General features: G+C 39.3%; 1 protein-coding gene across 3 annotated transcripts in view; it reads right to left on the bottom strand.

Moving 5' to 3' along the window:
• The window catches only part of SCIN (scinderin), a 71,476-nt gene that overhangs the window by 1,814 nt on the left and 51,407 nt on the right, over positions 1–18,255 (bottom strand). For all 3 annotated transcript variants that reach the window (XM_065051184.1, XM_065051185.1, XM_065051183.1), the window contains 11 exons: positions 14,426–14,518; positions 11,783–11,915; positions 9,915–10,003; positions 9,500–9,715; positions 8,201–8,322; positions 7,926–8,016; positions 5,423–5,593; positions 4,735–4,912; positions 4,137–4,258; positions 2,335–2,412; positions 1,045–1,105 (listed from right to left, as the gene is read on the bottom strand). In XM_065051184.1, the coding sequence (XP_064907256.1) occupies positions 1,045–1,105; positions 2,335–2,412; positions 4,137–4,258; positions 4,735–4,912; positions 5,423–5,593; positions 7,926–8,016; positions 8,201–8,322; positions 9,500–9,715; positions 9,915–10,003; positions 11,783–11,915; positions 14,426–14,518 (1,354 nt within the window). The remainder of the gene's footprint in view (positions 1–1,044; positions 1,106–2,334; positions 2,413–4,136; positions 4,259–4,734; positions 4,913–5,422; positions 5,594–7,925; positions 8,017–8,200; positions 8,323–9,499; positions 9,716–9,914; positions 10,004–11,782; positions 11,916–14,425; positions 14,519–18,255) is intronic.

Below are 18,255 nucleotides of genomic sequence, written 5' to 3'. Positions count from 1 at the left end.
AATGAAATGACCAGGTGATTGCTGATTTCTCCAAGCTGCCAGTGAACAAATTTTCCATAAAGTTAAAAGAGAGATTGCTGCTCTGATCGGTTCATTGCCATACAGCTGGTTTTGGCTCTTGAACAGGAGAAAGAATTTGCTGGTGCTGTGCAGATGCACAAGCTTCATTCACATTTTTCCTATGTAAAAGCTAGTATTGTTTCCCTTGACATCACAACATGACATCAGTACATATCAGAAACACAGTTAGGTAACCCCAGCTGCTCCAGGGAAACATCTGCAAGCATTTTTAGCACAAACTTTGTCAGAATGGCTCAGCTACTTGAAATCACACCAGAGGTGACATGTCTGTTTTCAAGGAGGTGCACTCCGCATGAGTTGTCTTGATTTATTCTGCAATTGGAATTTCCTCCTCCAAATTTAATTCAGTGAAGGGTGGCAGTGTAAGGACTTGAGGATTTGTTGGCATTCCTTTGACTGTATTCATTAGTGTAGGGTGCAGCTCAGTAGGTATCTTCTTTTAAATTTTGCAGTTTCTTTTCACTGAGCTTTCCTATATATTCTTTAAAAAGCTCTGCAGCCTAGCAATGCTATCTTGATTAATTTTACCCTTTATAAACTTACAGATAAGAAAGATACAATGAGTTTTAAAGCACACTTAAAGGAAAAAATCATCTTCTCCAGGATTAAATCCTAATAGGCTCAGCAACCCTTTTAAACACTACCCTGTTTCCCCGAAAATAAGACCTACCTCAAAAACAAGCCCTAGCATGATTTTTCAAGATTTTTGAGAATGCTCAAAATATAAGCCCTACTCCAAAAATAAGCCCTAGTTATAGTTCATAAAAAAAGTCAATTTAAATAGTGTCCAGGAAGCTATACATGTAAAAAAGTTTTGGAGCAAAAATTAATATAAGACCCTGTCTTATTTTCAGGGAAGGAGGGCATAAACATAACTAGATTTCTTCTACATCATCTTTTTCACTTCTTTAAGCAAAATTGATGCTACTTCACCCAGAATTCTGCCAAACTGATTTGACTTACCAGATTTAACAGATTCCTGTCGCTCAGTTTCATTAGCATCCTTCCCAATCCAAACAAAAACCTGCAAAGAGAGAAGAGAAAGATATAGCTCCCATGTTGTCTTAAGGAAGTTGTCCACATCAGGTAAAGTACAAAATAGTTGATTCCACTAAGAATATAAGAATATACACTATGAAAATACTGAAGAGATACAGATCTCTCACACACCCTTGCAAAGAGAAATCTCTGAAACCTCCCTGCTCTCTTGACACTGGAAGCCCAGACCTTTATGCACTTTGATGGAAGGAACTCTAATTACATTTTCCACAGATACCTATTACAATTTGCCAAGGAAATTGCTCTTTAGGTGCAGGTAAAAGCACTGAACAGGAGCTGTCTCTGGTTTGACCTCTGCATGCCCATCAGTGCTTGTGCCCTGTGATCAGTGCTACCCAGGGTCACTGCTGGATAACCCACTGAATAACCCAACAGCCTGAGCCTCGATCCTTTTTCCTTTTTTTTTTTTTTTTTTTTTCTGTCAAGGATCCTTTTGGAAACCAGCTGCATGTCCTGGACTACTTCTTACCTGAGTCAGTATTTCCCACTTACTTTCCATCCAGCTCTTCCACCCACTTTCTCCAATCAGTCCTTCCCACATGGACCTTGGACATTCCTTCTCATTTCCAAAAACCTCAGCCTTTTTTTCTGTAAGGGTTAGGCTGAATAAGACAGATAAAGTGTGGGATCTGTGCCCTCCTCCCCCTTTCCCTCCAAGGGGAGAGGAAGGATAGAGAGAACGCGCTGTGAGGAACAGATGTGCCCTCCACACCCACAGTAAGTTTGCCTGTTATCCAAAAAGTTCTCAATGTTTTCAGTTTTCAGTGAACCTGGGAAAATGACAGAGATTGTTCCTGTCACCTCCACCTAGTTCTCCTGAAGAAATCTGTGTAAGGGTCTAGTGTTTGTCCCTGTCTCCAGTAAGACTTTTTGTAGGTGCTGTTGCTACATGGATTTTGTGGCTTCTGAGTAATTTTCATGCAAATACTTTCTTTTTCTAAATTAATAAATTTTAGTGATAAAGCCAAGAACATTATTGAGACCCTTTCAGAATACCGATATGGCTTATACTCTCACAGCCCCCATGGGTTTTAATGGGAAGCGCCTACCATTGTCTCACATTAAGCTTGTATATTCATTCATGTATATTCACACTAGCACATCATATAGCTCAAAAAATATAGCCCGCTCTGGTATACTTTAAAGAAAACAAAACCTCTTCCATAAAAAGCAGTGGTGAAGTGCACAGCTTACCTGCTCCCAAGTATCCAGCAACATGACATCATCTTCAGCCAAATCATCCTGAGTGAATTCTCCTGGGACCTCCTCAATCTAAAAAGGATATTATGTTTGGTGGGGTTTTTTGTTTTTTAATGATTTATCAAGATATTCCAATTTTGTGCAGACCAAAGTTATTTTGTAAAGGGTAAGTCCAGAAGCTGTTGTGTAATTCTTTTTGCTCCTGAAGAGTCGAGCCCTAAACTGATTTGATAACTGTGTCATGAGTGTTTCATTGAAAGGAAACAAATCACGTAATTGCATGTCCTATAAAATCAGCTCTTAGTTTGTCAGAATTGATAGGATATCCCCAGGAGAGGCAAAGGTTTACACTGTAATTGTGACTATTGTTGAGACTGAGGTCTGCCAGAAAAAGGGGACAGGGAAATTTTCATAGAGCACCTTGTACCAAACAAACTAAATCAATCAGCTGCTAATGGCTGATATATTCATGCAGCTTACACTCAACAATAAGGAAAATGAACTGCTTTGTTTTGCAGGTGTTGAGCTTAGTGATGAAATACATGCCCAAGCAAGCTTTGCAGGTACTTGACAATGAGACATTACAGTTGACTAAGCCATCGAGGATTAGTCCCCAAAGGAAAGGCAGACCTCTTGCTCCTTCTGAGGATGTTCAGGCAAACAGAAAAGCAGTTTAATGTTGTTCTGTATAAGGAGGAGTGATAATAACATAGCTACTGGTCAGCCGTCTACTTTTGAAGGACTGTCAAGGGTTTGGCTATGCTTGGTCATGTAGGAGTGTTAAATGGAGAATAAGCATATAGTGCAAAAGACATTCCTCTTCCCCAACCTGTGTTATGGTGGCCAGAAAGTCATAATGATCTGACCTGCCTCTTCTGGTGAGCTCTAATGGTGGTGATTCTGTTACTAGAGAAATGCTACAGGACAGATGAGGTTTCACAGAATTTGGAGGGAATTTAAAACAAAAACCAAACACATACATAGCTCTCAACAGACTATTATAGAGAGGCTGGTTCCTATTACTGTGTTTCACAGGAATGTTTTAGAAGCTTGTTAGAAGAATACACTTTACTACTCTCATAAGATTTTGAAGTCCTTATTAAAGGATCCTTTTTGTTTTATCCCTCTCCAAATGAATGGGCTGTGCCTTAAGGAGATTGCAGAGTTGGTAGCCAGCTATGTCCTTTACCTAAAAATTAGAGCATCCTTGCCAATCAGTGACATAGCATTGCCCTCCCAGAGTACAGTAAGTAATTAAGCCTGAATCACAGGCTTAACACAGAGCACACAGCTCTGGGTATTTCTGCTAAGGAAATAGGTCTTCCTGCCTCCTTGAGCACAGGCCAATACCTTCGAGGCATAATTACATGTCTTAAATCTATGGAAAATTTCAGACTGCTAGGGGTTTTTGGCAAGGGACATTTATTTTCTTCACCACCACTATCCAACACAAGGCACTGACCTGCACTTTCTCAGCAAAATAATAGCAATCTGGCAGTGCTCTGCAAGAACACAATTGCGTTTGACTGGGCAAGCATCGCATCTTTTTGCACCTGCAAGCCTCTAGTCCCAGGCTGGAGCTGGCTCTGCGTGCAAACTTCTGCAGTATGAACTCTACTGTCTGTCCTTTGCATTTGGATTGATTTAAAGCACCAAATGTCAATCCTCTAGCTCTTGCCAAGCACAGCTAACTAAGCCAGATCCCCAAATTAATTTCATGTCTGCTGATTCCTAAGGCAAAATGAACCAGAAACTATATAATTAAACAGAAAGGGAAGTACCCCTCATATACTCACAATAAATCTACCAGTCTTATTAGAACAACCATACAGGCGAGGGGGATGATCTTCAGCCTTTGTCAAGAGTTGTGATGAGGTCTGATATTTTTTTTTACCTCCAAGTGCTTTCCAGAATTCCTCTGAAATACACAATATATAATTTATTCAGCAGTGAATTTAACATTTAATGTTTTAGCTTGTTAGATACTCTTTCAAGAATCCCCAAACAGTATTTTTGCTGTTTCAAAGATGACCACATTTTCTTACAGCTCTTCCTGCAGTTTGTCAACAATAAAAATACCACTTGCAGACCTAGAAAGAGCAACGTGCTATGTCTTTTTCCCCCTCTAGGTACTCAAGGTAAACAAAGGATGGACCACATTCCTCTGCAGCTCCTTCTACTGCCCTACAGACTTGCAGGGCATCGCACTGCTGGTGCATTAGCCACTTCTGGATAGATCTGTGTGATAAATGTCAGGTTGGATTTTCAAAGGCAGAGATTGAGCATATGCTTCTGCCTACAAAATATATGATTGCAAAAACAATTTAGGCTTTATCTCCACGCAGTGCAGTGTATTCTCAGCTGCCTATTAGCAACCATGGGCCTCATACTGACCGGGTTCCTGGCCTTCATTAATCTTTGCAGTCTGGCATTTAAGAACGCTGGCAATGTGTTGAGCTCCTTGTTCCTCTTCTTTATTTGCCCCTTTTCCTACCCAGGTGTAACCAGAGTTGTTTGGCAGTTTCAGAACAAAGACATCATTAGAGTTTAGTGACATTGAGTCAACATCAACCTAGATAAAAAAAAAATTGTTTTATTCTCCATATTTTCAAATAATGTGGTCACTATTTCGCATGTTTATATAAAATATGTAGATAGATGTTAATCAGCTATGCTTTTTTCCTTTAATTTTTCCCTAGATTTATACTGATATAAATTAGAGAAGAACTTGAGATAGAACTACCGTGAAGGGCAAAACTTAGGACTGTTTGGCAGTAGGAAAGATTATCTCATAAAGTAGGAAAGACTGTCTCATAAGGGTTGCTGATTTCTTGTCTATTCTTTGTCAGCTGACTGTTCACTATGTGTTTTCTTACAGTTTCTTCTGAAAGATGTAGATTGGTCACAGCCAGTTACATCATATTCTCTTTGATTTGTTGGACGGGTTGGTCACATAGAGCAGTGGATTTGGAGTCCTGCATTCCTACCAGAAGCGACTACCCACCAAGATTAGTTGGAGAGGCTTATGCAAGCTATACCATTTCCCATGGGGAATAAATTGTTTACTTAGCAGTGTCCTTACCTCAGCAATCCGAGTAATAGCTGCCAGGTTCCTGCGGATTTGGAAGAGTCGTGTGGGTGGAGCGGGTTTCTGACCTTCCTTCTTGGATGTCCCATCCTTGTAGACAATAAGTGGTTTGTTTTTGAACAAGCTCAGTAAATGTGCAGGCTCTTTGCCTTGGCTGACTCGGACCTGTACATATGTAAAGAAATGCAATAAAATAAACAAAAGGACACAGGTAATTATTTTTGGTCTTTGTTGAATAGCATAGGGGACGTTAGCCAATAATGCTAAGTACGTTAGCACAAATGAGAAGTTGTAAGCTGAGAAGATCTAAAAATATAGTTCCAGACACATTAAAGTTAGAGCTTTTGTGAGATTTTTTGTCAATCATGCTGACACAAAGACAAGATTCAAACTTCTAACATAATGTTTAGCTGATTAAAATGGCTGCTACCTACTGTAACAAGAAAATTACTCTTTTTCAAAAGAACAGTAATTTCATAGAGTTTTATAGGGTGACTTAATTCCCCTGAAAAACAATCTTGGAAATTTCCGTGCCCTGTATTTAAGCAGAAGAGAACAGTTATTCATCCTCTTCATTAATTCTGTGTGTTTTATCTGCAAGAAGATGAAAAAGATGAGCATAAATCTATCTTGCAGAGGATAACATGGATGACAAAAATGAACTTCCGTTAGCTATGAAGAACAACTATTTTTAGGTTAATGCATGATAAAAGTTACTTGTATACAGCCGTTTATTCTTCATTTATAACAATACCACCTGCCCAGGTGGAAGGCCGTGGCTCCCCACCTTTCACTCACAGAAAGAAAGGGAAAAAAGGGGAATAAGGCATGGTGTGTAGCCCACAGAGAAGCAGGGACCCCCAGCCCTGTAGCCCTGCCCGGTGAGGGCTGGGGCAGCAGGGCTGGGGTTGGTGGGGCCAGGGGCAGTGGGGGCCATGCTGGCTGCAGGAGCAGCTGCTTTTGCTTATCCCACCACAGGACAGACCAGTAGCATTGCCTGATAAGGATATCCTAGGACATGTATACAGGATATCCGAGGACATGTATATTTGTAGGTGCCAAGCTGCGGCAAGGGTTTATAAATGCCAAAAACAAAAAAAATCCAAAGAAAAAGAATAAACCAACCCTCCTGTGGGAAACATGCCTACAAAACAAATGGGCGAATGATGCTTTAATTATCATTTGTACTGTAGTGCCATCTAGTGACCACAAAATATTACCTTTAAACCTGTCAAATAATGCTAATACAGGCGTTAAGCACCAGTAATATATTCTGCGTAGCCGTGTGCATGCATACAAATGCACACATGCATATATACATATGTGTGTATACATACACATACATATATATATTCCTAAACTAATTGCAGGCTAAAAGTACTTTCAAGTATCATGACTACTGCAGCAGGAGTGATCTCCTTCAGCTTTAATAAAAAGGCTTTTTAAGCACATTATTATTGTAGCTGTTAGTAATAATACTATTATTACTGCAGCATTAGTATTGGCCTTATTTATGAGGCAGGACCATATTGTGCTGAACTCTGTCCAAATACAGAACATGTGTTAGGAATATTTCAAGGAGTAATTACCTAAAAGTGTTCTAATCATTAATATAATCTCAATCATAAATCATAACCAATTAATAACTACAAGTATGGTCTGCTATCTAAATTAACTGTATCTTGATGGGTGGGGGAAGCCCTTTACTCTGGTAATTAAGAAATGAGAAGCACAGAATTATCTCCTACTGCCTAGAAAATCTCTGCCCACCCCTACTCATCTTCCAGCTCTAGCCTCTCTGAGACAAGAGGAGACCTCTCACCTCCCCACCACTCTGCACTAGTGATGAAAGGTGAGTAGACATTTTAGTCATGCTAGGGCTAACTCATCTCGTCACACCTTTTAGTTGCCAATGTTCTCCGCTTTGCCTCGCACACCCCATTTCTGCAAGCGGAGATGTGCAAGCACTATAGGATGGGATAACCCAGGTTATGTTCCTCACTACAGCAGGGCCAAGCCAGACCCTGGAGCACAGTTTCTGCAGGTCCTCCCCTTCTGGCTGTCATGAGGCTTTCATGTGTCCCAGTTTTGGCCCTCTAAAAGTCAGATGTCTTGTCTGAGCTAAACATCATAGTTTTCTACATAAGTGAATTGCCCTGGGAGGATCTTATCCTTTGGTCTCCACTGACCACATACAGAGTTTGTAAGGCTAGGCAGGACTAAAACCCAATTTTTAGACAGAGAAAGTCGAAGGAAAGACAACGCAGTTTCAGGTTGTGTTATATCTGTGTTCTTTTGGACATCTACATTCAGGAAGGATGATTCAAACAGGAAAATCTCTAGTGACTTTAAAAAGAGCCCATGGTACTTGGCTAGATACAGGCCATGAGCAGCTGATATTCCCAGTCTTCAAATGCTACCTCATCCTTTTGTTTCTCATTAACTTTTGCATATATTGCAAGCTCCATTGCATTTTATTTATGCAACAGACACTAACCTGCACAGCCTGACCATTCAATAACCGATCCAACTGAACAGTCAGAAATGCAGATGCAGTCAGTTCATCTCTTGTTGTATGGGCTCCTTGCCTGGAAAAGACAAGAAGAAAGGCAAGGGTTAAGTCCAGTTGCAAAATAATCCAGAGCTAACACCTCATGACAATCACACAGTAAACAACCTTGCATCTACATGTGGTTCTACTCAAAAGGACATAAAGCCAGCATAAAATAATATCCACATGCTGGAGATCTGTGTACAGCCGACCAAACGTACCATGTGTAGATGATCTGCCCTTTAGGGTAAGTGTAGAGGATAATGTAGCAGTCACCACCATAGAACTGTCCGTACGTCTCGGGTTCCACAGGAACTCTGCCACTGCTTTCCACACGCCAGATCTGGGGAAACAGAGAAATCACTGGAGAATGCTGAACTTCGTCCTGAGACTCTTCAAGAAGCAATTTATTGTGTCATCCCTTGAGTGACCTTTGTTACTGTTTTCTAGTGTTATAGAGTAAAACCAGGAAGGTTTCTTCATGAAGAAGACAGATCCACCCTGCACCCACTGAATGAATGAATAATGACAATCAACAAGCCATTGCAGCACACTTTGGCTTGATGCTTTAATGCCATATGGTCACCTCATAATGCTACGCTGAACTTACTTTCTTAACATCTCAAGATGATAATATGATATGAACAGCATAACATCATGACTCATCACAGAACTATCATATCATCTGGGAGAGGCACACTATAGTCAGATAACACACTGTTAGAGGCAGATTTCTTACTATTTGATTTACTACAGCCCAGTTCAGTTAACAACTGTTCTCCAAAAACATACTGCTAAAAATATACAGTAAAAAAAAAACTTCAGATCTACGCTCTGGCTCAAGCCTACAGACCATCCCAAGTATGAGGTTGGAAACCTAGAAAATATGAACTGTAGGTATTTATCTTTTTCTTCCAGAATCCCAACATGCAGATCTGTAGTCAGCAGGCTGTGTTGGTACAATGCCAAACCAGCTCTGTGTAGTCCAAGGATGTTCCTGCAGTGGGGTAAGCATAGAGCAAGAAAGACTGTACAGTCAGTCACCTTTTTCTCTCCAAATCCAGGCTGAGAGACACACTATGAACTAAGAAGGCTCCTCTGGAAAGCAGATTGGATACATACATAAAGACACAGAACTAATTTCTGACTGCAAGGGCAAGTTTTCCCATTCCAGATTTCAAACTGATGTGAGCTAGGGGGTTTTCTTTAGGCTAAGCACTACATTTAAAGTATAACTTTCAGAAGTATTGTGAAAAGGTGAAATGTTTCTGGTGCTCGATTTCTGTTGATGACTGGTAAAAAGAAATTCGTAAGCACCAAAAAAACATGACCCAGCATGCACTAACAAAGATATTCACTTTCTACTTCAAAGTACCTTTTCTGATTGTAGAAGAAACACTGCCACTATTGTAGTGTTACTCAACACAACAGAGCAAATGGCAAAACATAGAGTGGCAGCTTATCCCATAACAGAATAAGGTAGATAGGTAGAATACAATTTAATACAACATAAAAATTACCTCTACTTTCCCTGAACCGTCATCTACCATGTTATGCTGAGCAGCCATTCGTGGGGACTCATGTAACTTGGTAGCATCAAATTCAATCTGCTCAATTTTAGCTACTCTCTCTGTGACATACACTTTGCCAAAACCATCACTTTGATCTTTATCCTTCCAGTCTTTGAAAAATTGTTTGAAAATCGGTGTTTCACCTCCTTCAGGAAGGACTTGAATCTGAAATGAAGCAAGACACATGAAATGGAACAAAAGCAAAACTGACAGTTACTTGAACATAAACTTTTCTGAATTACCTGTCAGTGAAACACTGCCCTTATGTCTTATAAGCCCTTACGAGTATTTTTTTGCTGATTTAAAAACAAAGTCTTTAACAGAGCGCATGCTCTCCTGGTATCATTTCATAAATAGATCACACCTGTGTGTTGGCAGGGTAATTCATCTGCTGTATGAATTGTTCAGCATTCTTCATGGCAGCTTTTCTCTCTTGCGGGTTAGCATCTTTTCCTGGTTAAAACAGAAGCATAAGAACACATGGGAAAGTACAATGAGCTCACAGATCCTCCAAAAACAAGATGTCCTTGAGCCAGGTTCTCTTTGACATTGCTCTTGCCTCAGTCTTGAACGAACACAAATGCTGGACATAGCATGAGCAGTAAAATTCAAACAAAGTTGAATGGCCAAAACAGTACCTGAGTGGCTTTAAAAACAGTCAAAATAATTCTCTTTTTTCTTAAAAAAAAGCATTGTTTTTTGCTTAGTGAGCGTGTTTCTCTTAGAAAATATTGTTTGTAATATCTGTGTGGTTCAAGTACAAGAACACTCTGGCTCTTTTCTCTGAATCTCCCCTTGCTGGGCTGCAATATAGTAAATAAAGCTGCTGTCCAGAGCTGCCTTCACTTCTTCAGGCAGTGCCACAGCCCAAGTAAAAGAAATTCCCATTTTGTCTAGCTGGCCTGTGCCATTTACCACCACCCTTCCTTATCCATTGCTTCTTGTTCAGCCCTGCTCAGTGTCAGACATCTCTGAAAATCTCTGCGGGATGATATTGTGTCATCAGGTCTGTGGCCCAGCTGGCTGTCAATGACTATACTCCAAAGACCTCTTAGTCTAATAAGATGCTCTGATAAGCTATTCATTGTATTCCATTTTGAATGAGACTATTAGCGAAGTAATTCACACTCAGCTTAGCGGTCTGAAGATTTCCAGCAGAGATGATAACTGCAGCCTCCCAGTGCAAGGGTGAGACTCACAGACTAATGGGTTTTTTCTACACGTTATTGTTACCAACAGTAGCAAACTGAGAATGCACAGAAGAGCACGTGGGGCCACATTCAAAGAGCCTAAATTGTATTTTATTTATTTGATGCCTGATCCCATTGGCTTGGTTTTTCCAGAAGCTGTCAGAGCATGAAAACCAGGTATCGGAGGTCAGGCAGACCTTGGGCCATCTGAGCACAAGGCTCCCAAAATGCTCTCTTTTAAAAGATGTTTCCCTCCCTCCTCCTCCCCCCCGAACTGGAGAAGTTCACAAGCAAAATGCTGAAAATGCTTCCTGGAATGACTTCAGCAGTTTGACAACTGTGATGATCAATTATTTGCTATTGCACATGGTAAAAAGAAATGCAAAGGCTGCAGAATAATTAATACACTGCCTCAGACAAAAAAGGGGAGATACTCAGGACTGAATGCAATGGCAGCACCACAACAAACCAGCTACAAGGTGTCCAGACCTCATTCCCCAGTAGTATTCTCCTGGAAAATGTTCAGTCAATGCAATTGCAGACACTCCTATGAGCACCAATGATACCACAGAGAAAAAAGAAAAAAAAGGAGCAAAGTATCTGCAAGCTTATGCTTTTAGTTAGTGCCTGGCACACTCACCTTTCAATTTCACACCTCTGTGGAGCAGTGTATGGAAATATAGTATCTACCCATTATCAAACCTTCAGTGTCCAGATTTTCTCCCAGAACATAGGGGTTTTGTGACAACATAAAGTACTTGTAGAATTCTTTGTTTGCTTTGTAATGACCACTTAGATAAGCATTTAAGCACCCAAACTTACAGATACCCCCAAACCAGCAGGATCCTTAGACAAGACTCAGTGTTCTGAGGCCCTTGACTAAGTGAGCAATCCTTGTCCACTGACCACACCAAGGAAGAAATGTGTGCAGGGTGCTGGGTCCAGCCAGTATTAAATTCTTGTTCGTGTCACGAGGGTGTTATGTCAACTCCTTAGATATGTCAGTGTAGCTTCTGCATTTGCAACAGAAGTGATCTCTTACCTTTCCACACAAAGATTTTCCTTGCAGCACCATTGTCCAAAATGAAGCACTCCTCAGACAAAAGCATAGCCATGGAGAAGGGGTTTTCCTCTGCTACCACGGACACCTTCATGGATCCACTTGCATCCGACACCTAAGAAAGCAATCAGTTGAAATTTAGATGAGCTCTGGCTTTTATAAACAAATTAATTTCTGCTCCCCAAATTACTGTAAAAATTGGTCACTATTCCTATATAAATGGCTGTGTGAAATTTTTGTGCAGTTGAGAAAGTAAGGTAGGCTAATGGTTTTTGTTTGTTTCATTTCATTTTACATCCAACAGAGGGAGATGTAGTGTTAATTTTAGTGAGTTTGTTGGATCCCTGTCTCACAACTTCTTAAAATAAATGGGTTTCTCTTCCATTTTCAATTCAACTGCTCATTCAGTGAACACCTCTACAGTTAAAAATGTGTATTTTCTTCAGCCCCTCCTATATGCTCAGCTGAACTGGTGGAATCCCTAGGTGTCATCTTCTGCTACCAAGCAACTCACATCGAAGCCAAAGTTACACATACATGGTGAACAAGAGCATTTGAAATTATAATTGAAACAGTCCTACATTGATTGTAACAAGTGAAATACTTACATTTATAACCTACATTTTTTTAATTGGAAACTGTAATATAAGACCTGTTGCAGAATCTGCTTTGTAACCTCTACCACCACTGTAAGTTCATTTAAAACCTTTTAAAATTCACACTTGCATGGCTGAAAAGACCAGTTATTGCTACTGAAAATAAGTTATTACTATTGTAATAACTTTTATAGCAGTCTTTATTTCTTTCATAATTAAATATTAATTTTAAATACACCATTATATCTTATATTGTATATTATGAAGACAGAAGATGGAAATTACCACTGCATATTAAAAAAAAAAAAAATAGCTATTTTACCTACTGTGAGAGCTCATCATAGACCTATCTCCTGACTTTGGCACTCAATGTTACATTGCAGCACATTTACATTTAGCTAACAGCACTCTGGACCCAGGTACTTACAGGAATTTATTAGATATCCACAGAATTTTCTGAGAGTTCTAGGGATTCCAAAATTCACTGCAAGCACTTTTCTCTTCTCCAGTATTGTCTTGCTACAATGGTCCTGATCATACCTGCAGGTTTTATCTTTTTTTTTATTTTTTTCCTAGAACCCTACTCTAAACATAAATGTATGCCAGATTTTTTTGTAGGAATGGAATGATTAATGGGAACTAAAGACAGCACATGGACAAAAAAGACTAAAAATGTACTTGTGAGAATGATCCTATTGGCTTCTTGTAAACTCCAGCCACACAGATGGGTAGAGGAAGAATCATGAAATGGGCAGGGAAAAATGTGGCTCTGTCCTGCTGTGGTCTGTGGGATGCAGGAGCTGCAGAAGGAGCGACCTACCCTCTCCGACCTTTACAGCAGCTTCAAAGCCACTGTAGATGGCACCTAAAAGGTCACACACATGGAGATCCAGTGGCACTTAGTGCTGTCAGGGTGTTGCCACCTGTTGACCCAACCCTTCTTGTTAAGTGACTATGGGGAAGGGAAGGAAGGACGTGGCCCGGCACTGACAGATTCTTCTCTCTCACACAGGGCAACCTCATTGCATGAGCCAGAGCACAAAGTGCTGACTGAAGAGAAAGGTCCAGATCTCAATGCTAATGAGAGCTTGTCAAATAAAAAAAAAAGTCATCTTGCAGTCTTCAGAAGAAAATAATCTTTTTTTAACTGGTAGTGGGGAGGATAGTCTTTTCTAGATTTCATTAAAAACATCCCCTTTTTCCAAATACGTTCTCACTTCATTTCTCAAGTGGAAGAATATGAAAGAAAGGGGAGCTGGAGGGTGGCAGAGAGGGAAAGAGAGAGAGAGAAAAAATACAGGCTTGGAAATAGTTTGTTTTTTTTTTTTTTTTCAGAAAAAGAAAAAGGAATAGTTCTGTAACCTTGTGTATAGGCAAGATACTGTATTGCTAGTTCAAAGAATAAATTCCATGCCTCTTCTAGGAAAGAGCAGTATAGCTAGCATGATGTGAGGAAAAATCAGAACTTTACTGAATATCATCGTAAAACTTCTACTGATTTAAATGTAGCAAATACTTAATCCATTTTTGTTTATAGGTAATTTTTCTGACAGTGGCAATATCCTAGTCAGCTTTAAGCCATTGCAGCTGAGGAAGGAGGAAAATGGCATTGCAAAAGAAAAGAGATTTGCATTCAAATTCCTTTGGATTTAGAAATAAAATATAACATAACTGTCCAACTAAGAATAACTAAATCATATATGACTATTAAAACTCTCACTGTTAAAATCAAGAAGCCAGGAAATATAGTTTGATTTAAGACCAGCTAGTTCATCTTTAACCTGCACTGAGTGGTTCCTAGGCCATGCTTGTTTCCTGAGTAAACAGGAATAATCCATTTTTTTCCTCAAATTTTCTGGGCTGCCTTGATTAACATATTTTGAGAAAACACTTGTCCATTGGCTGCAAACCAACTAATACAACTGCAGTTCTGTACCTGAAGCCAGAACTCCATATAGGAGGCATGAATGAATGCATGAATACTGTTGAGTATACCTAACTAAAATAAGTAAATAAATAAATAACTTACCATATATAGTTTAGCACTTCTCCTGTTTGTAATATCAGCCAGCTCATCGTCATCATCATCACAGTCAGGAAGTGCTGGCTTGCTCCCTAAAACCTGTGCGGCAAGAGAATAACAAATTCAATGCAGAGGTACAGTAGGTGCTGCAGTATAAATACCTAAACACTGTGATGCATTGTCCCAGTAATCAGTTAACTGGGACCATCTTTACATATAATCCAATTGAAATCCAGACTCATGGGTGACTTGTTAACAAACATATGGATAATTTTAAATAACCGCATCAGATCTCCAGCAGCTTTAGGTCTATATGTTATCTTTCCTGCAGGCCAACTTGCTGGTCATCTATAGACTAGGATAGGAAATAATATAGAGACGAAAGCTTCAACAGATACATACACAAATACACAGAATAGAAAGGTTTCTGTGGTCCTATTCTATGTATGTGTTTATACGTCTGTCTTCCCCTTTTCCTCCCAGTAACTTCTGAACTGTCAGCAAGTACATCTTACAATTTTTGGACTGACATTACTCTTAAAATGTTTAGCAATACTAAAATTAAATCAGACAAAGTGAAATATATGAGTTGAAATTATATTTTTAAATATTTCAATTGACAATATAAAATATCAGATGAGTTCAAAAATCTTAAAAACTACAGATTTTTAATCTGTTAAGGCGGAAAAATGAGGTAAGGTCTTGAAAAAATTTATGGGGTGAGAAAAACATTTTCCTGCTCCACCACCAGAATATCAATTTTAACACTGTGCTTGTTTTACATCTTAGTGCTTTTACACCATGGGTAATGTTATAACAACTGTCACTGCAATAAATACACAGAGGTTCATCAAGAATATGTTATAGTCAGGTAGTCATTATGAGATCCTACTTACCCTTTCTTAATGATCTTTCCTTAATGATTCATAGATGACTAGATCAAAATGTTACATACAGAATATTATGGATTTCTATGAAATTATGTCCTAGAGTGGAGGTAGAAGTAATTGATACATCTGAGTAACTAAATATTTACATTAAGTACAAGGGCTGTGCCCGCCTTCCTATTGACACAGCACATTTGTGTATAACATAGAGTCATATGAAAAACCACTGTAAATATTTGATAACAGGGAAGCCTGACAAATCATATAGATGCAAAGTATTTGGAAAAAAATATAGCCTAAATATTTAATATTAATCTGCCATCTGTGAAGTTTACTGACCTGGTAAAGCCCCTAAAATAATTTTTTAAAAAGCCTCGTTAAGTGTGATTGCTGCAATTTAAGCAAAACTATTTTACTGGTGATGCATTGAAGAAAAGAAAGTCATGCCCTGAGTGTTTCAGAAAGATGTTACCAGTAGCTCTTCAATAGCTATCAGTCAGCATTTCCTGAATTCATGCTACATGGCTGCAGATTTATTAATGTATAGGTCAAGTGGGGCTTTTCACACTAATCAGCAGCCTACACACAAGCAGTACAGCACCACCAATAATGTTGTATTTATAATGCAAGGGTCAGAAAATTGCCAAATAACAGGCGTGCCTCTTTACCTGAACAGACACTGAATACTTTTGGAGCTTTTATGACATTTGACTTGCAGTAACAATAAAGAGGGTAAAGGAGTCCTGTTAATAAAATTTCCAGAAGTTCATACTCACTAGTTCCCTGCTTAGCCAGGTATTTACAGAAAACCAACCAAACAAAAAACCCAAAGAAACACAAAAAATTGTGAAGAAGATGATACATCCAGAAAATGATACAAGTTTAAAATGATGGGAGACACGTGAAGACACCAAATGTGAAGAGATGCAGCATGCACTATATATACACTCAATATATGAAGTGATACACTATGAAATACATATAGTTAGTACACTTTTGTATTGCTAGAAACAACTTATGTCATTCCCAACATGCAATAATTTCAGCCAGTTTGTCTTATAGACTGGAGGATGAGGCAGATCACAGCATAAAAAAATTCTGTGCTTAAACAGAGAGCAATTTATGCTGAAAAAAAGTGTTAAGCTCTGTCCCAAATAAATGCCTTCCAGAGAAGTTTTCTTTCCTCCTCCTAAGGCAAACTCCAGTGCTATGGCTGAGCCCACGTAGCCACATATATGCCTGGATGTTACGACAACTGATAATTTTATCAAGAAGTTTATGAAATGTGTATTGAACAACAGCTAACTGCTATGCTGGAATTGGGTTGTATCATTACCTAAGCATATGGCTGGCTCAGTTGGAGCTCTCCAGGGCACCTCACCTTTATAAAGATAATTCTCATGTGATGCATCAAAAAGAAAACAAATCATGCCAGCTGAGACTATAGTCAAAGGCTCACAAAGCTTTTCAGCAAGGTTCTGCAATAAAAAGACTTGAACCAACAGATAGTTTAAAGGACATTGAGTCTTCTGATTCTACATATAGTTTCACACAAATCCTATGGTAGCTACAGACACAAGACACTGCTCATATAATTCTCTTTATACAGACAGTCTGGCTGCTCTACTGGGTCTTTACATCTTAGATTCAGTGTACTGACAGCCCTAGGCTGGCTCTCCTGGGCTGCTCTGAGGTTTGAGACCCTGACTCACAAAACTTCCAAGAATTCACACCCACAAATCCACCCTATGCACCTGAAAACAGCAGCTCTCTCTTGGGGACACAAAACAGCCTAGCCACACTTTTCCCTGGACATCAACCATGTTGTTGACTTCAAAGCATACGTCTCATAAACACACAGGTGCATGCACAGGTTTTGAAAACACTTTAAAAATTATTATTTTTATTATTATTCTTTATTCCAATAGAAATAATCTAAAGGATAATTACGGGCCCTGAAAGCACACCCATGCCCCAGCTTCTGTATTCTTTGAGCTTAGCAACTTTCTTTGCAGCTGCTCATTTCCAAACCACAGAGACTCTTCATATCACTTAACTATTTCTGCTCTTGACAGATTAAGGTGTCAAAACATCCCTCGCTCTCTGTTGCTCCACCACAAGATGAGGCTTAACCTCTCCCCAGCATTGCTTCCTGCATGCAGGTTCATCAGAGTCCTGAAGAAAAGCATGAGCAGCTCTGGCCTCAGCAAAGGCACACAGAGGAGTAGTGCCACTTTTCTGCAGTGACCGCTGGTGTGCGTACTCTAACTTCATGGTATATGTGAGGTTGTTTAACCACCCGAGGCTTAGTCTGCTTCATAGCAGTCTCAGAAGAAGATACACCTAAAGCTAGTTAGAGTAAAGCCTACCTTGCTTTACATGGCTATACCTAATGCCAGACTACCTCTCAATGACAACACTAGACTGCTGAGTTAGCCTTATTTTAGCAAAAGTAATTAATTAATTTCACACCTTCGGATGTTTTCTATGAGGGGTATAACAGGAAGTCAATCTGCATTAATTTAAAAAGTTTTGTTTTGTTAAGTTCTGTTAAAGCTTTGTGTTGATGCTCTTCAGCTAGCTCAAGAATATCACAGTAGAAACCAACAGAACATTAGTTCTTCTACAACAACTGCCCAAGTTCACTCTTATCTTGTGGTAAATGCAATGTAGCTTATCCTGCCTGCAAAACCATAATCGCTTTTCATATTCTTATGTGCACAAGCTCTTCTCTGTAAATATCTGTACCCCCTCAGAGAAGTGCAAAATACAGACCCAAAGCTTTTACTGACAAGTGAAATTCCATTCTGTTGCCCTTAAAAATGAATAAAAACAATCACAGACAAGTTTTCTAATCTGTAGGAATGTGACAAGGTAAATAATTTAAAATAAACTCATCAAAAGAAGAAATTTAGCAAACATTGCCTTCATAACTGGATAAGCCAGCTC

The sequence above is a fragment of the Columba livia genome, chromosome 2, assembly GCF_036013475.1.
Source record: "Columba livia isolate bColLiv1 breed racing homer chromosome 2, bColLiv1.pat.W.v2, whole genome shotgun sequence".
Taxonomy (NCBI): Eukaryota; Metazoa; Chordata; class Aves; order Columbiformes; family Columbidae; genus Columba; species Columba livia.
This window is presented reverse-complemented; position numbering and strand designations above follow the sequence as displayed.